The following is a 21,218-nucleotide window of genomic DNA, read 5'->3' as shown; positions in this document are numbered from 1 at the left end:
AAATACCTCTACAGTAGAACATCTGGTCACGACCATAATTCGTTCCATAACTTTGGTCGCAAACCAATTTGGTCATGACACAAACCTAATTTTGGAAATTTGGCGCTTACAAAAAAAATGGCGTTGAAGGAGAAAAAAATTGTGAATTTTTTGGTCTGAACCCAATTTGATCATGTTCAGAAGCGTTCATGACTAGAAGTTCTACTGTAGTTCTGTAGTTTAAACCACACAAAAGCATCAGTGATAACTTACACTAAGACAGATGGATCACTGCTCTGCCTGCTCAAATGATAAGAAAGTGCCACTAAAAGCCCACAAAAGGCAGAGAACAGTGCGGGAATATGTTGAGCATCCCATGGTTCCTATAGATAAAGAGGAGACAGAGATGGAAGAAATATGGATGTCTTTACATTGTTTGCAAGCTTACAAGTTACTACAGAAATAAGTTAAATATCATTAACATGCTGGAATTCACAATAATTAAATGGCTGTGTCATATATTAAATAAACTATATCACGTTTCATCAGGCTAATGAAGTTGTGATATTTCAAACATGGTATCTAATTATGCAAACCACAATACCCTTAAAATTGGCAATTAAGTAAAAAAAGCAAGGAAAATCACGAGAGGTTATTTTTTTTTCTCCTTACATACATTTTTAAATTACATAAACTATGTTTAAATAAATAAATGAATTGAAATGGCATTAATTTTTAAATTACATAAATATAATTTTAAATGAAAAAGCACTTTTTCTTGCTCTTCAAAAAACATAGTTACGAACACATATGAAAGTGCAAAATAAAAATTAAAAGGTTGAATCCAATGCAGAACTTGCAAGGAAGATGTTCTAGAACAGAGTTGCTGTATGTAAAGTGGTGGGAAAAATAGCAAAAAAAACCAACAACCCATCTTTCTTTTTTCTTCTTTCAGCACTTATTATTTCAGAAAGTTGAGCCTCAACCAATTTCTCATTAGTCAACTAATGAGCCATATAAAAGTAAGTTCTCTCCAAACTTTCTATCTCTGATTTAAAAACACAACATATTCCTGAGCAGCATTTCAGCTTAACTTGGCCAGCTTTAAAACTATTCAGTTTTACATTTCACAGGGAGCTGGATGCTATTTTGAATGGAAAATGTTATCAGTCTGTCTTCCAAAGTTATCATACTTTTTTGACATTTTCATTTTTCGATGACACCTGCATTAGATATTAGCAAGAACAGACAATGTACTGCCTCAGGATGTCCTCGCCTTCTAAAAAACATTTTTATTTTGAAGCACTCTGACTACTCAACAAAATCCAACACTCTAATTGTTAAAATCCAGCAGAGTAATTTAATGCCATTTTGGAGGAAAAAATACATACCCTGTTTCCCCGAAAATCCCCTGATAATAAGCCCAATCGGGCTTTTGAGCACATGTGCTAAAATAATCCCCCCCCAAAAAAGACCCCGCCCCGAAAATATTTAAATGTATGCACAGCCGTCCCCTCATTTCCTCTGGTTAGGGTTAGGGAGACAGAGCTGGAAATCAGGTAAAATGGCAAGAGGAGTCTTGCTCCAAGTTTTGCGCCCCAAAATCATAAAACCTCGAAAATAAGGTCGCTTATTTTGGGGTTCAAAAAAAATATAAGACAGGGTCTTATTTTCGGGGAAACACAGTAGAACTTTAGTATAAGTATTAAAAGTAGGATTGTTATGGTTGAAGAAAAATGAAAGTTCTACAGCCCCAAAAAACAAGAAATACTGGTAAAATGTTAGCTTTCCTATTTTGCAGGAATGCTTCACAGGCATTCCACTCCCTGCCCCTGAAGAACCCATAGCAGCTGAGTTTGCCCATCACATTAATTCATAAACCATGATTTACAAACCATAAGAGTTGAGTTCATATACTAACCCACTATATTGGTCTAGATTAATGTTTCTCAACCTTAGCAGCTTTAAGACTAGTGGACTTCAACTCCCAGAATTCCCCAGCAAGCCTGCTGGCTGAAGAACTCTGGGAATTGAAATCCACAGATATTAAAGTGGGCATGGTTCAGAAACACTGATCTCGAATGTGAATACATCCCTGGAAAGAAAACACAGTTGTGTTCTTTCTTGTGTCTGGAAGGGATACAGGCACCTTCAGCATTGTCTGAACTGGCAATTAGTCAGTTAATAGCAAGTAAATCCTGAATTGCAATCCATCCACCCATTCAACATTTAAAGTCATGCTTTAAAAAAATCAGGTAGACGTCTTGTATAAAGAAGTATGTAAATGCCAACATTAAGAGTACACTGGGGTCAGGATATGAAATACATAGCACCATTTTGGAACAAATAATTATTCTGCTTACAGATACTTTCAAAAATGAAAAAGCAATAAAAATTCAAATTATATGTAATTTTCCTGCGTAAATGGAAGGTCTACAGTTGATGTATGTAATTTGCAGCAAATATCTTGTAAATCTTTTACCGCGTTTTCTAACTTCAGGGTAGCAGCATTATAAGCATATTTCAAAGCTCTAGGAAGCCCAGGCTGTGGGCAAGATTGCTTATCTGCAAAACCACCTGCCTGCTGTAATTTAGCTTATTAGCCTGCAGAAAGATGTGCAAATGACAGGACATGTTTAAAAGGATTGCCCTTAATACTATTTGCCAAAGAGACTTTGAACGTTCAATTAACCCACAGAGAACACCAACGATATAAATGAGTTTCCATTAAATTCACATTCTCCCATCAGTAATCTCATTTAAAAAAAATCCAGCTTTTCCCTCATTTCATTTTCCTTTCCCCTAATTTAACAAGAAACCAAAGCCTACTTTATACACAGCAGAAGGGGCAATCTGTATGGCTTCCACACACTGATGATGTTTAAGATGATGATAATATTTATTTCAGCCCCCCATTAGATTGGGCAGAGAAGGCATGCTGTGGATACCATCAGCTAGGGATCTACATTTGGTGGGTCCCAGAATATGTGTCTTCTCTGCTATGGTACCCACTTTATGGAATATTTTCCTCCGCTCCCCATCCAATTACATTATCTCCATCACTTGTGACATTCTGGAAGGTCCTCAAGACTGGCTATGTCATCAGGTCTGGGGTGCCCAGGGAACCAGAGATATGATCAGATGGCTCCATTGTTGAGGTGGCCATTTTTATCCTCTCTTTGCTTGGGGCTTTGTATATTTGGGTTTTTTTTTTTAATACTATCTACTACTTGAGGTAGATTTTTACATTTTTATATATGCCATTTTTATATTTGTGGATTTTATCTAAGGTTGTGCACCACCCAGAGTAAATTTTGATGACATGGGCAGCTACACAAACTTGGTTAATAAATAAAATAAAGAATATTTGAAAATTTGGCTTTTTTTAAATTTATTTATATGCTGCCCTTCTCCGGAGACTCAGGGCGGCTTACAATGCGTTAAGCAATAGCCTTCATACTCGTATATTTTATACAAAGTCAGCTTATTGCCCCCACAAACTGAGTCCTCAATTTACCTACCTTAGAAAGGATGGAAGGCTGAGTCAACCTTGAGCCTTGGCGAGATTCGAACCTGCAGTAATTGCAGGCAGCTGGTCTTAATAACCAGCTTAATAACAGGGTGCCTTAGACCACTGTACTACCAAGGCTCTTTTTCATCCCATGCTTTGGATTATACCTCTTATAAGATTTTATCAGTCTGAAGGATTGCTTTATTTGGATTTACATACTTCTTTTCTTGTTTTTATCATTACAGTATTAATATGTACTCCACCTAAAGTCTTATGTAGTTGGATGACCATCCATCCATCCATCCACCCATCCATCTATCCATTCATCATCATATGGTAAACAAAAAAATATAATTCTTGTTTGCAGCTAAAATTATGTTCACAACAAACCCTGCTATCCTGCTATCCACTTCCTTCCCACTCTCCAGGGCAGACTCTCCCCTTATGAGGATGGAAAAATAATGCAAATTAGATTTATATTCATACAGGTTCTAGATATGGGGAAAAAAAGAAGAAAACAATACCATAGTCACAAGCAATTCTAGCCTATTTTGCTATTAGGATTACTCCTCCTTACCTTAACTGCATTGAAGCAGAATGTGTACAGGACAATTACAGCAATAAAGCTTCGAGAAATACTGTACAATGAAGAGTACATTCCAGCAACAGCTGAAATACAGAAACCAACATTTACATATTTGCATCTGGATATAACTACTATAAGATAAATCAAAATGGTGAAAGCCCCCTGCCTATTATCAGAAAGGCCTTTTTGCCCGAATGTGTTAAAATAAATTAGGTTATTCAATCAGATAAATTGCTGGACCCAGAAAGACAAGAACACCAGCGTTAAAACACAAGTTAAGCAAAACCACAAATGCTACTCTTGCGTTGAGACCCAGTAAAATAATACACAGCACCAGAGGAACTGGTTAACTTCAAGGAACTCTAGCTTGACAGATGCCACGTGCTACAGAAAAATCAGCAAGCAGTGAGCGTATCCACCTACTCAATGTAATTGAATGCCGAATGCAAGAATCTTGGGAAAATAAAGTATCATACTAAAACAGAACATTTTATTCTAAACATTGGTAGCCTAAATTGCAGATGTTCTTGATTTGAAACTACATTTTGAACTTGTATTTTGGGAAGTTTAAATTCCCACCAAATGCCATGATATTGGCCTCAATATTTTGTAAAGGCCTCTTGTGCATCACAATATCTGCAGTTATTACAGGCCGCCATTGCAATGATCACAACCTAATAGTATGGGGGGGGAGGGGGGATGCAGTTTCCTATTCACCATTGATACAATGTGTAGGAAAAGTTAGCGACAAATGGCATCATGGTAGGCATTTGCAGGAGATTAGAAAGAGATGGAGTAATGCAATATGCATCACAATGTAAGCACCATCCCTGAGTACTTGAATATGACATTGCAATGCAAATACAAAGGGATGGCATTTGCAGGTGTGATACTATCGTGCACGTTTTGGCATTTTTGGGCTGAGAGTAAGAGTATGCTACTAGAAGTTAGCTACCATATCTCAGTTGCCCAACTACTGCACTTCTTTATGTTCCAAGGAACTTAAGGCCACCAGTGACCACTAACCTATCTTGTATTTTCCATCATTAGAAAGCAGTCTAGATGACAGCCCCAGCACTGCTGGGCAATGCACTTTTCCTTATTTTAAATTCTAATTCTCTGTATATGTTTTGAAAAGTTAATGTACATTTTGGAAGATCAATACAGCCTCACGCATTCTGAGGTACACTGCAATATCAATGAGGCTGCCAAAGTAAAACCCTTAGGTCATACAGCGTCCTGAGACACGAAAAGGTCCTGGGCTGACATAACCATCACCATGGTCCAAAACTCACTGATGCTAGATTTTTTTTTTTTAAGGGATTTACTGTATGCATTTAATAGAGATGAACTACTAGTGAGACATTGCTCAATTTCTAAAAGAAGCATGGCTCCAATTGTATTGCTACAGATCTGTTTGCTGTAGTCCAGATCATTTTTCTCAAGCAGCAGTCTATCACCTAAAGTGAACAAATGTGAAAGATAAGGCCACTGTCATGCTTTGAATAAGTATGTGGACAAGAGAAAATTTAGCAGAGGCAGATTATCAGTCTGAAGTGAAAAGGAAACGCAACTATAAAAATTCTCACCTAATTTAACCAGTTCTGGATATTACATATAACCACACATATAACCATATATAGTACTTACCAGAACCACCAAATACCAGCATATCTATCTGTTCAAGGATATATATACAGAATGTGTTGATTTGTGGGAAAAGACCAAGAAGAGAAATCACAGGAAAGCAGTATAAAAATCCTGAAATTAGACATGGAAAGAGTAGAAGCAGAGATAGGGAGGGAGAGAAAGGGAGAAAAAAGAGATTTGGTTGACTCCAAAGATATACAAGAAGAATGCTTTATATATATAGAAGGAACATCAGTTACATACATACATACATACATACATACATACATACATACATGTGTAACATGTTCCTTCTATTACACAGTTATATATTAATACATGTACAATACATATTAATAATTGCTTAATATGTACTAAAAAATGAAACATAGTGGTAACTAAAATTGCCAAGAGGTGACCTGGTGGAGGAAAGATGGCTCCTGTGAGGCTCCTTCTTCTAAAAGAAAAAGCAATCAGAGAGCTATGTTGACAGGGCCATTGGGAATCTGTAGAAAATTGTGTTTCAGAGTTCTCCCAGATTATTTGTTCCATTTCTTGGGCTAAATATACCAGTAGTTCTGTTTCTGATAATCTGGCCGACAAACAACCATATGTTACAAGCTGGAATGGTGATATTTTTATTCCAATCTGTTGCACCATACATTAGAAAGCACCATCCAGCTTGTGACTCCTGCCATAAGTTTTCAAAATAGTATGTGCATTTTTGTGCTTTACTATCTGTCCAGCACACAGTTACAGTTCTAAGCCTGTTCCTTCAAGTTGAAGGGTGGCTTAGGACAGCATAAGTAATTTTGGAGGGAAAAAAGCCATATAAGCTATTTTATTTTTGGAGAGATTCAACATTCATAATATAAAACAGTACATATATTTCAAAGGAAAACAGATCAGTAACAAAGTTGGAAGGGACCTTGGAGATCATCTAGTCCAACCCCCTGCTAACGCATGAGACCTATACTAGGGATTCAAACCACCGAACTGCCGACCTTTCTGATCAACAAGCTCAGTGTCTTAGCCACTGAGCCGCCTAGCTTAAAATTCCGTTTTAAAACAATGGAAGATATTAAATATCTCACAAAGGAAGAATAAAGATGTTTTAGTGTGAAAATCGGCTTGAGTGACAAATCATGCCTATATGCAGGGATTCAATTCCACATCATTTATGATTAATTATACGTTGATATCAAAAATCAATCTCTTTATGTAATGGGGGAAAGATATCCTATTATGCAGATTGTGTGTTAAATATGAATCATTTTCTCCACATGTGTAAAATATTCTGCATATTCAACAGTCATCTACACCATGGATGGAATTTTATTAAAATGTAAAATGGCAAACAGGATTTTTATACATGCAGAGAAACAAACCACATGTGGACACGTTTTGCCTGCTACAGTGTACAGTAAAACAAAGTCTCTTAAATTGAGATGTTGCTGTTCTTGGTCAAAGCGGACTTTGACTAAGTCTGCTAGCTTCAAGAATCTTTATTGGGCCACGCCATTACAGAAACTTTTTATCAGTGGTGGTTATTACACTCTTCTCCTTCCCCATTGATCTTTTCCCAGGCCCTATTTAGGGAGAAGAACTAATATAAATAAGTGATACCCTTTCTGCTTCATTTTTCAATGGCGATATCAACACATTCCACTCAAGAAGGACCCAGAATCCTCTTAGAATGAGGTTCTGAAGGGAAGGGACAGGGAGATGGGGCTCAGATTAAAAAAAAAAAATAAGAACTTCAATATTGGACAGAAATTCATGTTTATTTATTTATTTATTTTTATTTATTTATTTAATTTGATTTATATGCCACCCTTCTCCGGAGACTCAGGGCGGCTTACAAGGCGTTAAGCAATAGCCTTCATACTTTTGTATATTTATACAAAGTCAGCTTATTGCCCCTACAAACTGGGTCCTCAATTTACCTACCTTAGAAAGGATGGAAGACTGAGTCAACCTTGAGCCTGGTGAGATTCAAACTTACAGTAATTGCAGACAGCTGGTGTTAATCACAATGCTATCAATCTGCTGAGCCACCAGGCCCAAGATCCCATGAAATATTTTTTGTCAGGGGAATGTATATCCATCTATCCTAGTTTTGTTCAGCAACAGCAGAAAGCTGGAAGATTGGATCCAGAGTTCAAGGATAATGAGTTAGTCCTGGTTTACAAGTCATTAATTTCAGAAGGAACAAAGTTCCACTAGTGTGCTGTAGGTCCACCCTGAATGTTTTCTGGAATTCAGTTCACATGAAGAGTAATTTCTTAGAACCCTAAGCAAGGAGTGATATGCTGGCTAAATCAGCATGTTACCAAGCAACCATGGGAAATAACTCAAATACGTCTGCTAGTGTCAAAAGCTCATTCCTCAACAATAAGGGAACCATTTGTCCAATCATTAGAATGAGAAATTAGATTGACTTTTTTAAAAATGGAAACAAGCGAATTTGGCATGAAAATAGTTGATCATTAACAAGGAAGAGGCTAAGGCCAGTCTTTTTAATTTGACACCCAAAATTTTGGAACTCCATACAGGAAACAAATTCTAGGAGTTACACTATCAGTGTAACAGGAGAGTGTCAGAATATTAATGATAGCTAGACAGACAGACATTGATTCTTGTAACCACAGTTCATAAATTCAAAAATAGGTACATGCTTAAACAAAATGTTAAGAGGAAAAAAGATGTCAAAAGAAATTCCTAGTAAGGCCATGCCAAGGTTGCAGACATTTCACTTTCTCTCCCTCCTAAATTGTGCACATGTGGAAAGAAAGGAGAGGGATGGGATGGGATGGGATGGGATGGGATGGGATGGGATGGGATAGAATAGAATAGAATAGAATAGAATAGAATAGAATAGAATAGAATAGAATAGAATAGAATAGAATAGAATAGAATAGAATAGAATAGCAGAGTTGGAAGGGACCTTGGAGGTCTTCTAGTCCAACCCCCTGCTTAGGCAGGATATCCTATACCATTTCAGATAAATCAACACCTTCTCCAGGAACTTTAGGGATTAAAAGTAGGGCATCGATGCCGTCTCTTCACACGGCAGAGATGTGTGAAGAGGCAGCTCTATTTCTCTCCTCCCTGATAGTTGCAAAAACAAACATTTATTTATTTATTTATTATTCAAATTTCTATACCGCCCTTCTCCTTTCGGACTCAGGGCGGTGAACAGCCAAGATAAAAACATCTATACAAACATCACAGTTAAAAATAAAGTTAAAATAATTTATAAATTTGGCCCATAATTTAAAACTTGTCAATTAAAATCAATATTAAAATTTTAAAACTAACCCTAAAATCAAGACAGACCGGCTAACTGGAAAAAATAAGTTTTTAGGGCCCAACGAAAGATCCGAAGGTCGGAGATCACTCGTATCTCTGGGGGTAGATTGTTCCATAGGGTAGGTGCCACCACAGAGAAGGCTCTCCTCCTGGGGGTCGCCAGCCGGCATTGTCTGGCCGACGGCACCCTGAGGAGCGAACCGGCCGGTGGGAGGCTATTGGTGGCAGAAGGCGGTCCCGTAAGTATGGCCCTAAGCCATGGAGCGCTTTGAAGGTGATCACCAACACCTTGAAGCGCACCCAGAAGTCCACCGGAAGCCAATGCAGCTCGCGCAGGAGAGGAGTCACATGGGAGCGCCCCGTCGCTCCCATAATCGACTGCGCAGCCGCATTCTGCACCAGTTGGAGCCTCCGGGTGTACCCCAAGGGGAGCCCCATGTAGAGAGCGTTACAATAGTCCAGACGAGAAGTGACGAGTGCTTGAGTGACTGTGCGTAGGGAGTCCCGGTCCAGAAAGGGGCGCAACTGGCGTATCAGGCGAACCTGACAAAAAGCCCCCCTGGCCACGGCTGTCATATGCCCTTCTAAAGACAGCCGCGCATCCAGGAGGACACCCAAGTTGCGGGCCCTCTCTGTGGGGGCCAATGATTCGCCCCCAATAATCAGCGATGGCGTCAGCTGGCTATACCGGGACGCCGGCAGCCACAGCCACTCGGTCTTGGAAGGGTTGAGTCGAAGCCTGTTTCTCCCCATCCAGACCCGCACGGCCTCCAGGCACTGGGACATCACTTCCAAGGCATCATTGGGATGGTCTGGGGTGGAAATGTACAGCTGAGTATCATCAGCGTACTGATGGAACTCCACCCCAAAACCACGGATGATCTCACCCAGTGGCTTCACATAAATGTTGAACAGGAGGGGCGAGAGGACCGACCCTTACGGCACCCCACAAACAAGGCGCCTTGGGGTCGACCGCTGCCCTCCTGTCAACACGGATTGTGACCGGTCGGAGAGATAGGAGGAGAACCACCGCAAAACGGTGCCCCCCACTCCCAGTCCCCCCAGCCAGTGCAACATGATACCATGGTCGATGGTATCAAAAGCCACTGAGAGGTCTAATAGGACCAGGATAGAGGAATAACCCCTATCCCGGGCCTTCCAGAGATCATCCACCAACGTGACCAATGCCGTTTCCGTGCTGTACCCAGGTCTGAAGCCGGACTGGAGCGGATCCAGATAGACAGCTTCATCCAGTTACTGGGGAAGCTGTCGCGCCACCACACTCTCAACAACCTTCGCAATAAACCGAAGGTTGGAGACTGGACGATAGTTAGCCAAAACAGCCGGATCCAGGGATGGCTTCTTGAGGAGAGGCCTCACCACCGCCTCTTTCAAGGGAAGTGCTTCATGGGAAGTGCTTGAAGACAGCTGGTACACAGAAAATGTAATCATGTTCCTTGCTGCTTCTTGTATTTTTGAAAAAAAAAGTAACAATCCTTCATAATGCAGGGAGCATCCTCTTTTTCCTCCCCCTTTCCTTGGACAGCTTTTTCTTCCTAGCACTCGGCCTCAAATGAAAAATGATCCTCCATCAATCCTTTCCAGGTGGGGACTTTGGCTGAAACTCCCATTCACACATGGCAGATACACGAAGCACTTTTCTTACCCCAGAAATTCAATCTGATCTTAGTATTTGATGTATTAGCTATTTTGGGATCCTTGTCATGCTGCAAGCAATAAATCATTGCCTTTCAGAAGAAGACGAAGCAGTTGATAAAATGGAGAATTAAGAAATTAAAAGGACAGGAATCTAACCTTGAAGCAGGTAAGAAATTTTAACTGTTTGAGACAGAACAGCAAATAAAGAATTGGTGACTCGCCAAAAAATAATAATAATCATAAACCGTATCAAAAATCAGGCAAGCCACAAAAAAATTCTGCTTCTGCTTGAACTCATTTCTCTAGAGCATAAAGGAGCTTTAATAGCAGCTATTACACAATGCTTTTGTTTCAAATAACTTAATTGACTGTGGCAGTTTATTGCATAACTTCTAGACAGAGAACCTCACAATCTCTTAATCTTGTTGCTCTTGATTTGGTTGAGATAAAATATTACAAGCAGCAAGAATTGCAATAGACTTGGCATGTGGGGTAAAGAAATTTGTGCTGTGTTCAGATCTATCTTCCAAACTGATGCAAAAAATGTAAAACGTTTTGCCAAATACACCTCATAGCCTGGCAACAAGGTTACTTTTTATATCCTGCAATTTGTGGGTTTATCCTTGGATACTGGTGTCAAGAAATTTTGTGATGCAGAAATGACTGTTAATTATCTTAAATAACAGATTTCAGATAGCTACTCCAGAAACATCATAATCATCCACTAAGAAAGCAGTAGTTTGGAGGACTGGTAAGCCTATTATTACAACATTTTTTTTTCTATTTTCTCTCCCCCCACCTTTCTGTATTTGAAAGACACGAATGGGTACTTAGCAAAATAAGAATATTTGGAGAACTCTTTGTATTTTTGCACAAGTAACTCACCTATTACATGGTCCCTGATCACCTGAAATGATTCAGGTGAGATCTTCAGGTCATAAACAGTATAAATGAAGGAATTTCTGGTTTTAGATCCTGCATCTAGTAATAGAATAAGGCCACACAATATGCTAAAATATATAGGCCGGCTGTATATTATCACCTGGTTGTGGCCCTAGAAAAGCAAGTTAACAGAAAAAAATATTTAATATCAACATAAAATTTCAATAAAATTTCAAATTCATAACTAAATCTGCACAAACTCAAGAAGTTTCAATGCTTATATACATATCACATATCCCAAAAAATAGATGTTAGAAATGCATTTCATTTTAAAATCCAAATAAGCCCTCTACATCAAGATTTTGATAACCATCTATACAATGTAGGTTATAGTAAAACCACTCTGATCAGAATTCACTGTTAAGTCTTAATCTTGCTATTTGGCTTTGTAAGGTTGTTTAATTTTATTTATTTATTTATTTATTTATTTGATTTGTATACCGCCCTACTCCCGAAGGACTCAGGGCGATGAACAGCCAAGCAATAAGATACATAAATACAAAAATTTAAAAAACCAGTTAAAATCGAATTAAATCATTTTTTGGCCCAGACAAATTAAAACACCCCAATAATTTAAGAACAGATTTAAAATTTATATATTAAAATATATATTTTAATCATCAAGTGATTCAAGACACTGTACAGAAGTAGAAGAATCAAATAGCAAGCAACCATCCAGGAAATACAAACATTAAAATAATCATCATTTATTAGTGGATTCATAAAATGCCATGGCCCAAGGTCTGCAAGATAAGTTAGATCTTAACTGCTAAGAATCACATATGTAGCGATAGAAAATAAAACCATCTCACTGCATTTGCACTTCCCCAAACTCTGGAGATTATTATGATATTATTCTTAGCAGCTCTTTTTAAATAGCCTAGCCATGTCACAAAATGTTGGCTGCTTTAGGGAAGTGGTGGAAATGACCTAATTACTGGAAAGTTCAAAAGGCCAACAAGGAAAAACAACTATGGTGTGAATTTTCTCCTGGGAGCTCTGATGTCTGACACTATGAAATCTATTTGTATTATGAAATAGCTGCTCTGTTTTCCAACATTCAGGAGATCTTCCTGTATTTAAAATTGTATGGCTCTCATATGATAAACATAAACAAAACAAATTAAATATAGTTCTTCTATTGCCTGAAAGCCTTCCTAATTAGACTTTAATGCTTAAGGCCATAAAGATGAGGAAAATCATTTCCTTGCAATTGTGTTTCCTAACATTAGTGTCAGGTTACCCTTGTCAAAATCCCCTAACCAGGATTCACTTGTGAATTATAGGTATGTTAACTCTGCATGGCTTAATTAGTTTTCCCAGTTGAGCTCAACAGAAGATTCACAAATATGTTTTGGCTAGATTAGAATTTTTACTATTGACAAGAATGAAATCATACACCACAGTTCATTGCCTGCTACCAGTGAGAAGATTTAAATACTTTTTATACCCCACTAGGGGTTTAAAATTTAGGCTTCTTTCTCCTGTCCTATTTTAATGGATTTTTGGCATGATGTTCAGCAGCTGTGAATCTCAGAGAATGTTAGATGTTTACATAACAGCTTTAACGTTCACACTGATAGTTCTGATGAAATTCTGTGAAATATGGAATTCAGTAAAACACCTGTCATGCCTACTTTGATAAAAATGTAAAATAAAATAGATTACATATGTACATATAAATTGACCTACCACTAACCATTCTGATGCTTTTAGCCTTTTCCCACAAATCCAGAGCAAGACTGATGTTAACTATCTACAAAGTATTAAATGCCTTTGCCAAACAGAATTTAGTCTAGAAATGAAGAAGAAGTAGAGTGAAGTACAAATTAAATTTTAGAGAACAACCTTTCAAATAGGGCATGATAGTCCAATCCATTTAGATTTCAAAACTCATTTTCTCTTATAAAATATTTGGGGAAGGCTGATCTTGGTAACCAAGATCCCTCTTTAGCTAGTTCAAACTTGGCTGAAATTTAGCATTGCATGACATGCCCAGCACAAGATTTTCATTGTACCCCAGGACTGGAATTATTTTAAATCATTTATTGCCTTCTAACAATTAAGAGTACTGCCCATGTACTAAAGCCTCTGAGGCTTAAACTCGGTGTCTTTTTTTCTGTCTTTTCCATAGTTTAACAGAAATTCTGCTTTATAATTCTTGTGTTCTGTGAGCTAGATGGTAATTGGGTTTTGACATTTTCAATATTCCTGCCCTGGGAAATTATAGCTCTCAATATATCCTCAATTTAAATCTATTTCTGCTTATAGGCTGCCACTGTTCATTATGGAACTGATCCAATTTTAAAAGTATTGTGCTTTTGTTGAAGCAAACTAGCCTAAGAACATACTGTGAACTGAAATGCAAGATGTAAATAATAAATCATAGAGCAATATAATCAGAAACAGAAGAACAATACAAATATATTTGCATCAAAAATAAAACAGCAACATTCATACCATGGCATAAATTATATCATAATTGTTGGGACTATGCAACTGCAATATGACTGAAGCCTCAACTTGTATCTTCCTGTGGATTCAAATTTTGCAGTATTGCTAATTAATGCAATACTGCATTATGTTTTAGGTAAAGGATGAGAAAAGACATGATTTAATAGACAGACATATGCAGATTAAGTCCTCCAGCACTCTGCAGTCTGATTCAATATAAAACAAATTTATACTTTAATAATCACAAAATATTATATCTATAAAACTGAGAATTCAGAGAGATGTATTCCAGATATTCCAGTATCTCTGTATTTCGGGAGACATGAGATTGTGGCACTATAAGAAACGTGACCAATTAAAAGATCATTAGATCATTAATGTCTAAAAGATGAGATGGGGAAAATTAATTAAAATGTAAGTAAGATTTAAACCTACAGTCCTGCAACAATTTCTGTATTAAATATAAAATTGATTAGGCTGGTAATTGTTTTATGATTACATACATGTATATACAAAAGAATTCTTCATTGGCCAAGTGTGATTGGACACACAAGGAATTTGTCTCCAGTGCATAAGCTCTCAGTGTATATACAAGCAACAAATGACACATCATGATCATAATCATAAAATACAATCATAATAAATCATAAGATACAACACTCAGTGATAGTCGTAAAATACTAAATCATAATTGACATAAATCATAAGATACAAGTAACAAAGTGATAGTCATAAGATGCTAAAGGAATAGATAAAAATAAAGCTGAGAAGGATAATAGTAATACAGCCCTACCAGATGCTTTGATATCCTAGGTTAGGGCATAAGACGTTGTGGGAATTAGTTGTTTAGCAGAGTGATGTCATGGGGGAAAACTGCCTTTGTGTCCAGTTGTTTTGGTGTTCAATGACATATAAAGTTTATATATACATTGGTACACATTTTAGATTATATTACATATAATTTATATAATTTTATAAGCCATATATACCGTATTTTTCGGAGTATAAGACGCACCAGAGAATAACCTTAGTTTTGGGGGAGGAAGATGGGGGGGGGAATTCTGCCTACCAGCGCATTAGTTCTGGCTAGTCCCAGCACATTAGTTTGCTCACTGGTTTTGAGGCTGGGGCTGTGCTTCTAAAGCACAGCTGATTGTTGGAGGGAGCAGCAATTAGAAAAGCAGGCAAAGCACAGAAGATGCTTGGCTCGTATTGGGGCTGAAAAATAGCTTCAAAAGCAGAGCTGATCGTCAGAGGGAGCTCCAGTGATTAAAGCAGGCAAAGCACGGAAGAAAGAGCTGTTCTGGGTAGCCATTTTGGGCACCCCATGGGGTTACATTCAGAGTATAAGACGCACCCAAATTTTCAGCCTCTTTTAGGAGGGAAAAAAATGCATCTTATACTCAGAAAAATACGGTATGTATAAATTAGAAAAATCAACTAACTTATAGGATTAATATTTAAATTAAATGCCACTAACATCACGCAATTATTTTTTACCACAGTACATTAACAGTGCAACAATTACTTTTTACATTTCTAGGAACCTACATAATGGGCAGCAAAAGTGTGTGGTAATGAGTGATGTATGTGGTAATGATCTGAGAAAGTAACTGAAGCCACTATGCCAAAGACCCGGATGCCTCGTTGTTTCACTCACACCAACAGGCTGTGCAAGGAGAGCACTCATTAAAATGCTATGCACAGCTCTGCTGTTTACTCCGAGGCAGCAATGTGTTTGAGCAGATTAATTTTTAATAATAAAGTGTTAGATAAGTTCCAAGATGGAAAAGTGAATAACATCCCAGAAAGATGGATTTATTTCAACTTTCAACAATTCACTACACCAACTGGCCAAAAGGGAGCACAAACAATAAAAGGATATATCTGGTAACTGAAACTTACATGTATAGGTGAGGCAGGGTCAGGCTGAACACTCTGAAGACAAAACAAGATTCATCATGTTAGTTATTGGATTTGTTATCACAGAATCCCAAATAAAAATATGGATTTCTCATCTATCTATCTGACTGTCTTTCTGTCTCTCTATGTACAACTTCCTGTGCCAATACATCTCTAAGTAGTTGACAGTAAAACCAAAAAATTAAATACATGATAAAAACAGGACATTTAGACAATATGAAGAGAAGAGAAGAGAAGAGAAGAGAAGAGAAGAGAAGAGAAGAGAAGAGAAGAGAAGAGAAGAGAATTCTTTATTGGTCAAGTGTGATTGGACACACAAGGAATTTGTCTTTGGTGCATAAGCACTCAGTGTACATAAAAGATATAAGTGATAAATCATGATTACAGTCATCATAAATACATTCATCATGAATTATAGGATACAACACTTAGTGATAGTCATAAGATACTAAATAAGCCATCAACATAAATCTTACTAGGAAACTAAATAAAACAATATAAATAGTAAAGATACAAGCAACAAGGTTATAGTCATAAGTAGAAAAGGAAATAGGTAATAGGAAGGATGAGAAGAATAGTAGTAATACATTCTTAGTAAATAGTTTGACAGTGTTGTGGGAATTAGTTATTTAGCAGAGTGATGGCATGGGGGAAAAAGTGTCCTTGTGTCTAGTTGTTCTGGTGTGCAATGCCCTATAACATTGTTTTGAGGGTAGAAGTTGAAACAATTTATGTCCAGGATGTGAGGGTTATTACCTTTAGAAGAGAGTATTGACAGCTTGCCATGATAAGACAGAACAGGAGCACCCAAATGTCTTTACAAAAACCTTGGTTCATGATTAGAAAGCCAAGAAAAGAAACAAGGATTACTAGAAGAACTGCCAAAACATTCTCCTTGACATTTTCTGTCCTGTAAAAATAACACATTGATATATTTTCAAAAGCAGAATATAATAATAATAAATGTACCATTTCAATATAGACTTATACATTGAAGTCAGATCAATTTGTCATAAATATACTTCATTTTTGCAAGATGTCCCTATGAAGGCCCCATGGTCCCATGGGGTCAACTTTACCAGGTGTGCATGGCATTCTCTGTACAGTCTTACTGGTAAGAAAAATATCTTTACACAAGCAAAAAAAAAAATAGCTTAATTGTTTGCCAAGATTAAAAAATGTATCTCTGAAACAGATTACTTAATAAATGGGCTTACTGACATTTTTTTCGGTTTCAAAACCAGTAAGTAAACTTAAAAATTTAAAAAGTGCAATTTAGCAAAAATGATACAAAGCAATACAAAGGGGTCAACAGTGAAAACCAAAATTCTTTCTAGGTAGCTAGCTAGCTAGCTATCTTTCAATGTCTAGACTCTTGACAATTGGTGGCATACAAATGGTTGTAAATCAATTCAATAAATAAATAAAACCTGGACTGAAACAGATTAATAACCAGCAAAGCAAGAAATGGGGTTTGTTGGTAACTGCTCTTTAGGGGCCAGAAGCCCTAATTTATATGCAGCCATCAAAAATACCCTCACTGTCATGTCTCTCCTAATGTTAGAGAACTCTCAGGAATTCGTTCCTAAGGTTACAGATAGAACGCAAATGAGAGGACCACTAAAATGCATCATCTAATATCCAACATGTAATTTAACAGATCCTTCTTTCTATTTCCGTGGGTTGCTTAGAAAATATAGAAATGCATGGACCATGATTTAAGATTCACAAACCTGCATCTTCATATCAATGTGAATTCTTTGAGGCAAGAAGACTCTTTAAAGGTTGGGTTATAGATCACATAAAGGGTAACTAGAGCTCTGACTACGTCAAGCTTTCAACAATATAAAACAGAAGCAGATATTTTTGTTTAATCCAATCTGTCAACTTCTTTCCTTAGGCCAGTGTTTCTCGGCCTGGCAACCTGAAGATGGGTGGACTTCAACTCCCAGAATTCCCCAGCCAGCTCTAGATTTGTACTATGTTGGCTAGGGAATTCTGGGAGTTGAAGTCCATTCATCTTCAAGTTGCCAAGGTTGAGAAACACGGCAGACATTTTCTTCTCCTTTCCTATTCTTTGAGCTTGATTTTAAAGAGAAAAGCATCTATTGGAGGAGACTGAAAAGAAGTATACTGCACTGTCAAGATTGCTGGAGTTTAGGACCCTCACTTAGGTCTTCCATTTGCCTTAAGATTCAAATACATCCTTGGTTTTACTTACAAGTAGGGCAGGTCCAAATTTAAGAAAAGGCTGTTGTCACATTTTATGTATCATTTGAAGGAGGACAGCTATTAGTTTTCACTTTGATATTAAGCATGTGTATCAAATATACACATTTACAAATCTGAAATTTGTACTGATTAATAATGCCCATTAAGAAAAGAGATTTAAAAATAAAAATAACACAAGAAACATGCTAACATTTTATGAATTAATAGTACAAGTTCAACCTTTCAGTGAATGTTATGTTTCAGTGTGAAACTTACCTATCCAGCAGTGCCAGCAAGGTGAGTCGATCATACCAGATTTTTATCCATTTGCCAGGAAATACAATAAATTTGTAAAACTGTGTATTAATTTTTCTTTGAGCTGATGAGCATGAAGAATCCTCAAGGTCTTCGCTAAAATGCTTTCAACATGAAATTAAAAATAAAAGAATTGTATATCATTTTCATAGCACTGCTTTGTATAAAAATAGGGCTTTGATACAATTTGATAGTTATTTCTTTTTCAGTGGATATAATCAAACAATGATCATAGTCAATATTTTCTTACAGGTTTTTTTTTTTTTTTTTGGTAAACTTGATTATATTCAGTCTTGCCTAATTTCTTTCACATGGCAAATAATAGGATGTTTTTACTGCCTTTATAAGATTATCAATTGAAATACATCAAAACAAAACAACCTAAGTCCCCCAAGATTGCTCTTTGTGTGACATTTAAGTGTTGCCTATAATTTGATTGGCATTAGATTTGGAAATGCTGGGTAAAGTATTTTTATTATTTTATTTAGAACCAGTTTGGTGTGGTGGTTAAGGGGCATTAGGCTAGAAACCTGGAGGTCAGGTTTGTTCAGCAATCACATGGAGACAACACTTACTTAGAAGAGATTCATACTATACATACATACATACATACATACATACATACATACATACATACATACAATAAAATTTCTCAGAACAAAGTTTAACTCTTTTGCTCCTTTAAAAAAAATCCACAAAATCAAATTTAAAAACCCTTTTTGTCAGCATAAAATTTGATATAATAGCTGATACTTAGTGGAAAATTAACTATTCTTCCATTTGTGTGCTATTAATAAGCTTACACCAACCTCATTTGAAAGATGCAAGTTTATATAGCTAGACAGGAAGATATTCACAATGTTTTTTTTTTAATGTATAGGTACTGAAATGTTACATGGTACCCGGTGGGGTTCAGAAAGAGCTCCCCGTGCCAGCATCAGTAAGAACTGTTGTTGCCGTGCCCTTCGCCCATGATCTCCAGTAGATACTTCTTGGATCTCTGAGGTAGTTGTACTAGAGGAGCTGAAATGGATTTCACTGTACATATAAAGATAAAAAGAGATTTAAGAAGTGGAATTAATTCAAAATTATATGATTAATAACAATTTGGTGTGTCTGCAGGGATGGGGTGATAAAGAAAAGTCAAGATGATAGGATGCAACCATGAGATCAAAGCTGCCATCTTGATTCCCACTCACCCACCCAGACACCCCTAAATCTATGGAGAAAAAACAAGAGGCTTCAGAGACCAACTATATTAGCTGAGGGCTCCCCACAGATTCAGGGAAAATCTGATTCCAATTTGTTAACTTCAGAAGGGCAATATGAGTAAGCTGAAATTTCTTCTACAAATGTGCCAACAACTGCCTGAAGACATTAGAATTATGCAAATAGCTGTCTTGTTCCTATCAGGTCACTGCTTATGACACTTGTGACACTCGATAACAACCTAAACAATAATTCTATAGTTTGATCAATACTTGACGGCTGTATAGAAGCCTAGCCAAGCAATCATGAAGGGCAAAGACAGAGCATTTTGTTGAGGTAGGACATATCCTTTTAAACTGCTTCTCTCTTATGCCTTTGGGATTAATGTAAAATAGAAGCAGACCCATAAATCAAACAGGCCTTTGGGTTCAGACCAGGGTGAGTTCTACTTACCTTTACTACCAGTTCACATCGCGCCCGCACTCTTCTGCGCATATGCAGATCACCTCTGATGACGTCCGGGTCAGTGGACAGAGCCTCCTGCCAGTTTTACTACCAATTCTTGCGAACCGGTCCTAACCGGGGGCAACCCACCACTGGTTCAGACCCAACATAGAGCAATCTAGAATTGCTTCAAACTATATTTTCAAAATTAAAATAGGCTGGCAAAATGTCACCATAGTTTTTTGGTTGCTGTAGGTTCAACCATTCAAAGAAATAATAATTAAACCAAACAAGTCCTGCCTTTGTATTACACGTGAATGAAACATAAAGTTTGATTTCTAGTGAGTTTCTGTGCATAGCCGAATTGGCTAACTACAAGAATATAGAAATAATGTAAAATAATAGTATACAATTATTAATCCAATAAATTTTATTTTATTTTATTTTGATTTGATTTGATTTTTATACTGCCCTTCTCCCACATGACTCAGGGCAGTGAACAGTCAAAAATAAAAACATCAGATACAAAATTTAATTTTTTTAAAAAAAAGAAACAAATTTTGGCCCAATAATTTAAAACACCCCAACTAAAATCAAATTAACAATTAAAAATATCTAAGGGGGGGCGTTAAGCCAGCCCGGCTTGATGAAATAAAAAAGTTTTAAGGGCACGGCGAAAAGCATGGAGATCAGGGATCCTACGTATCTCCGGGGGCAAGTCGTTCCAGAGGACAGGTGCTGCCACAGAGAAAGCCCTCCCCCTGGGGGTCACCAGCTGACATTGTCTGGCCGACGGCACCCTGAGGAGTCCCTCTCTGTGGGAGCGTATTGGCCGGTGGGAGGCTATCGGTGGCAGAAGGCAGTCCCGTAAGTGCTCCAGCCATGGAGCACTTTAAAGGTGGTAACCAACACCTTGAAGCGCACCTGGGAGACCACCAGGAGCCAATGCAGCTCATGCGGGAGGGGTGTCACATGGGAGCACCCCATCGCTCCCATAATCCCCGCGCAGCCGCATTCTGCACCAGTTGGAGCCTCCAGGTGCTC

At 37.5% G+C, this 21,218-nt stretch overlaps 1 protein-coding gene across 1 annotated transcript in view; it reads right to left on the bottom strand.

Moving 5' to 3' along the window:
• Nucleotides 1-21,218, bottom strand: part of PCNX2 (pecanex 2) — a 115,383-nt gene that overhangs the window by 69,354 nt on the left and 24,811 nt on the right. Inside the window, 8 exon segments of the mRNA XM_070950838.1 lie at nucleotides 253-362; nucleotides 4,068-4,159; nucleotides 5,727-5,837; nucleotides 11,562-11,730; nucleotides 15,978-16,010; nucleotides 16,752-16,905; nucleotides 18,483-18,625; nucleotides 19,424-19,559. Of these exon segments, the coding sequence (XP_070806939.1) occupies nucleotides 253-362; nucleotides 4,068-4,159; nucleotides 5,727-5,837; nucleotides 11,562-11,730; nucleotides 15,978-16,010; nucleotides 16,752-16,905; nucleotides 18,483-18,625; nucleotides 19,424-19,559 (948 nt within the window).

The sequence above is a fragment of the Pituophis catenifer genome, unplaced genomic scaffold (genome assembly GCF_029215685.1).
Source record: "Pituophis catenifer annectens isolate HBS135680 unplaced genomic scaffold, rPitCat1.0.hap2 SCAF_1, whole genome shotgun sequence".
Taxonomy (NCBI): domain Eukaryota; kingdom Metazoa; phylum Chordata; class Lepidosauria; order Squamata; family Colubridae; genus Pituophis; species Pituophis catenifer.
Note: the sequence above shows the minus strand (reverse complement) of the source record. Positions and strands in the feature narration are given on the sequence as shown.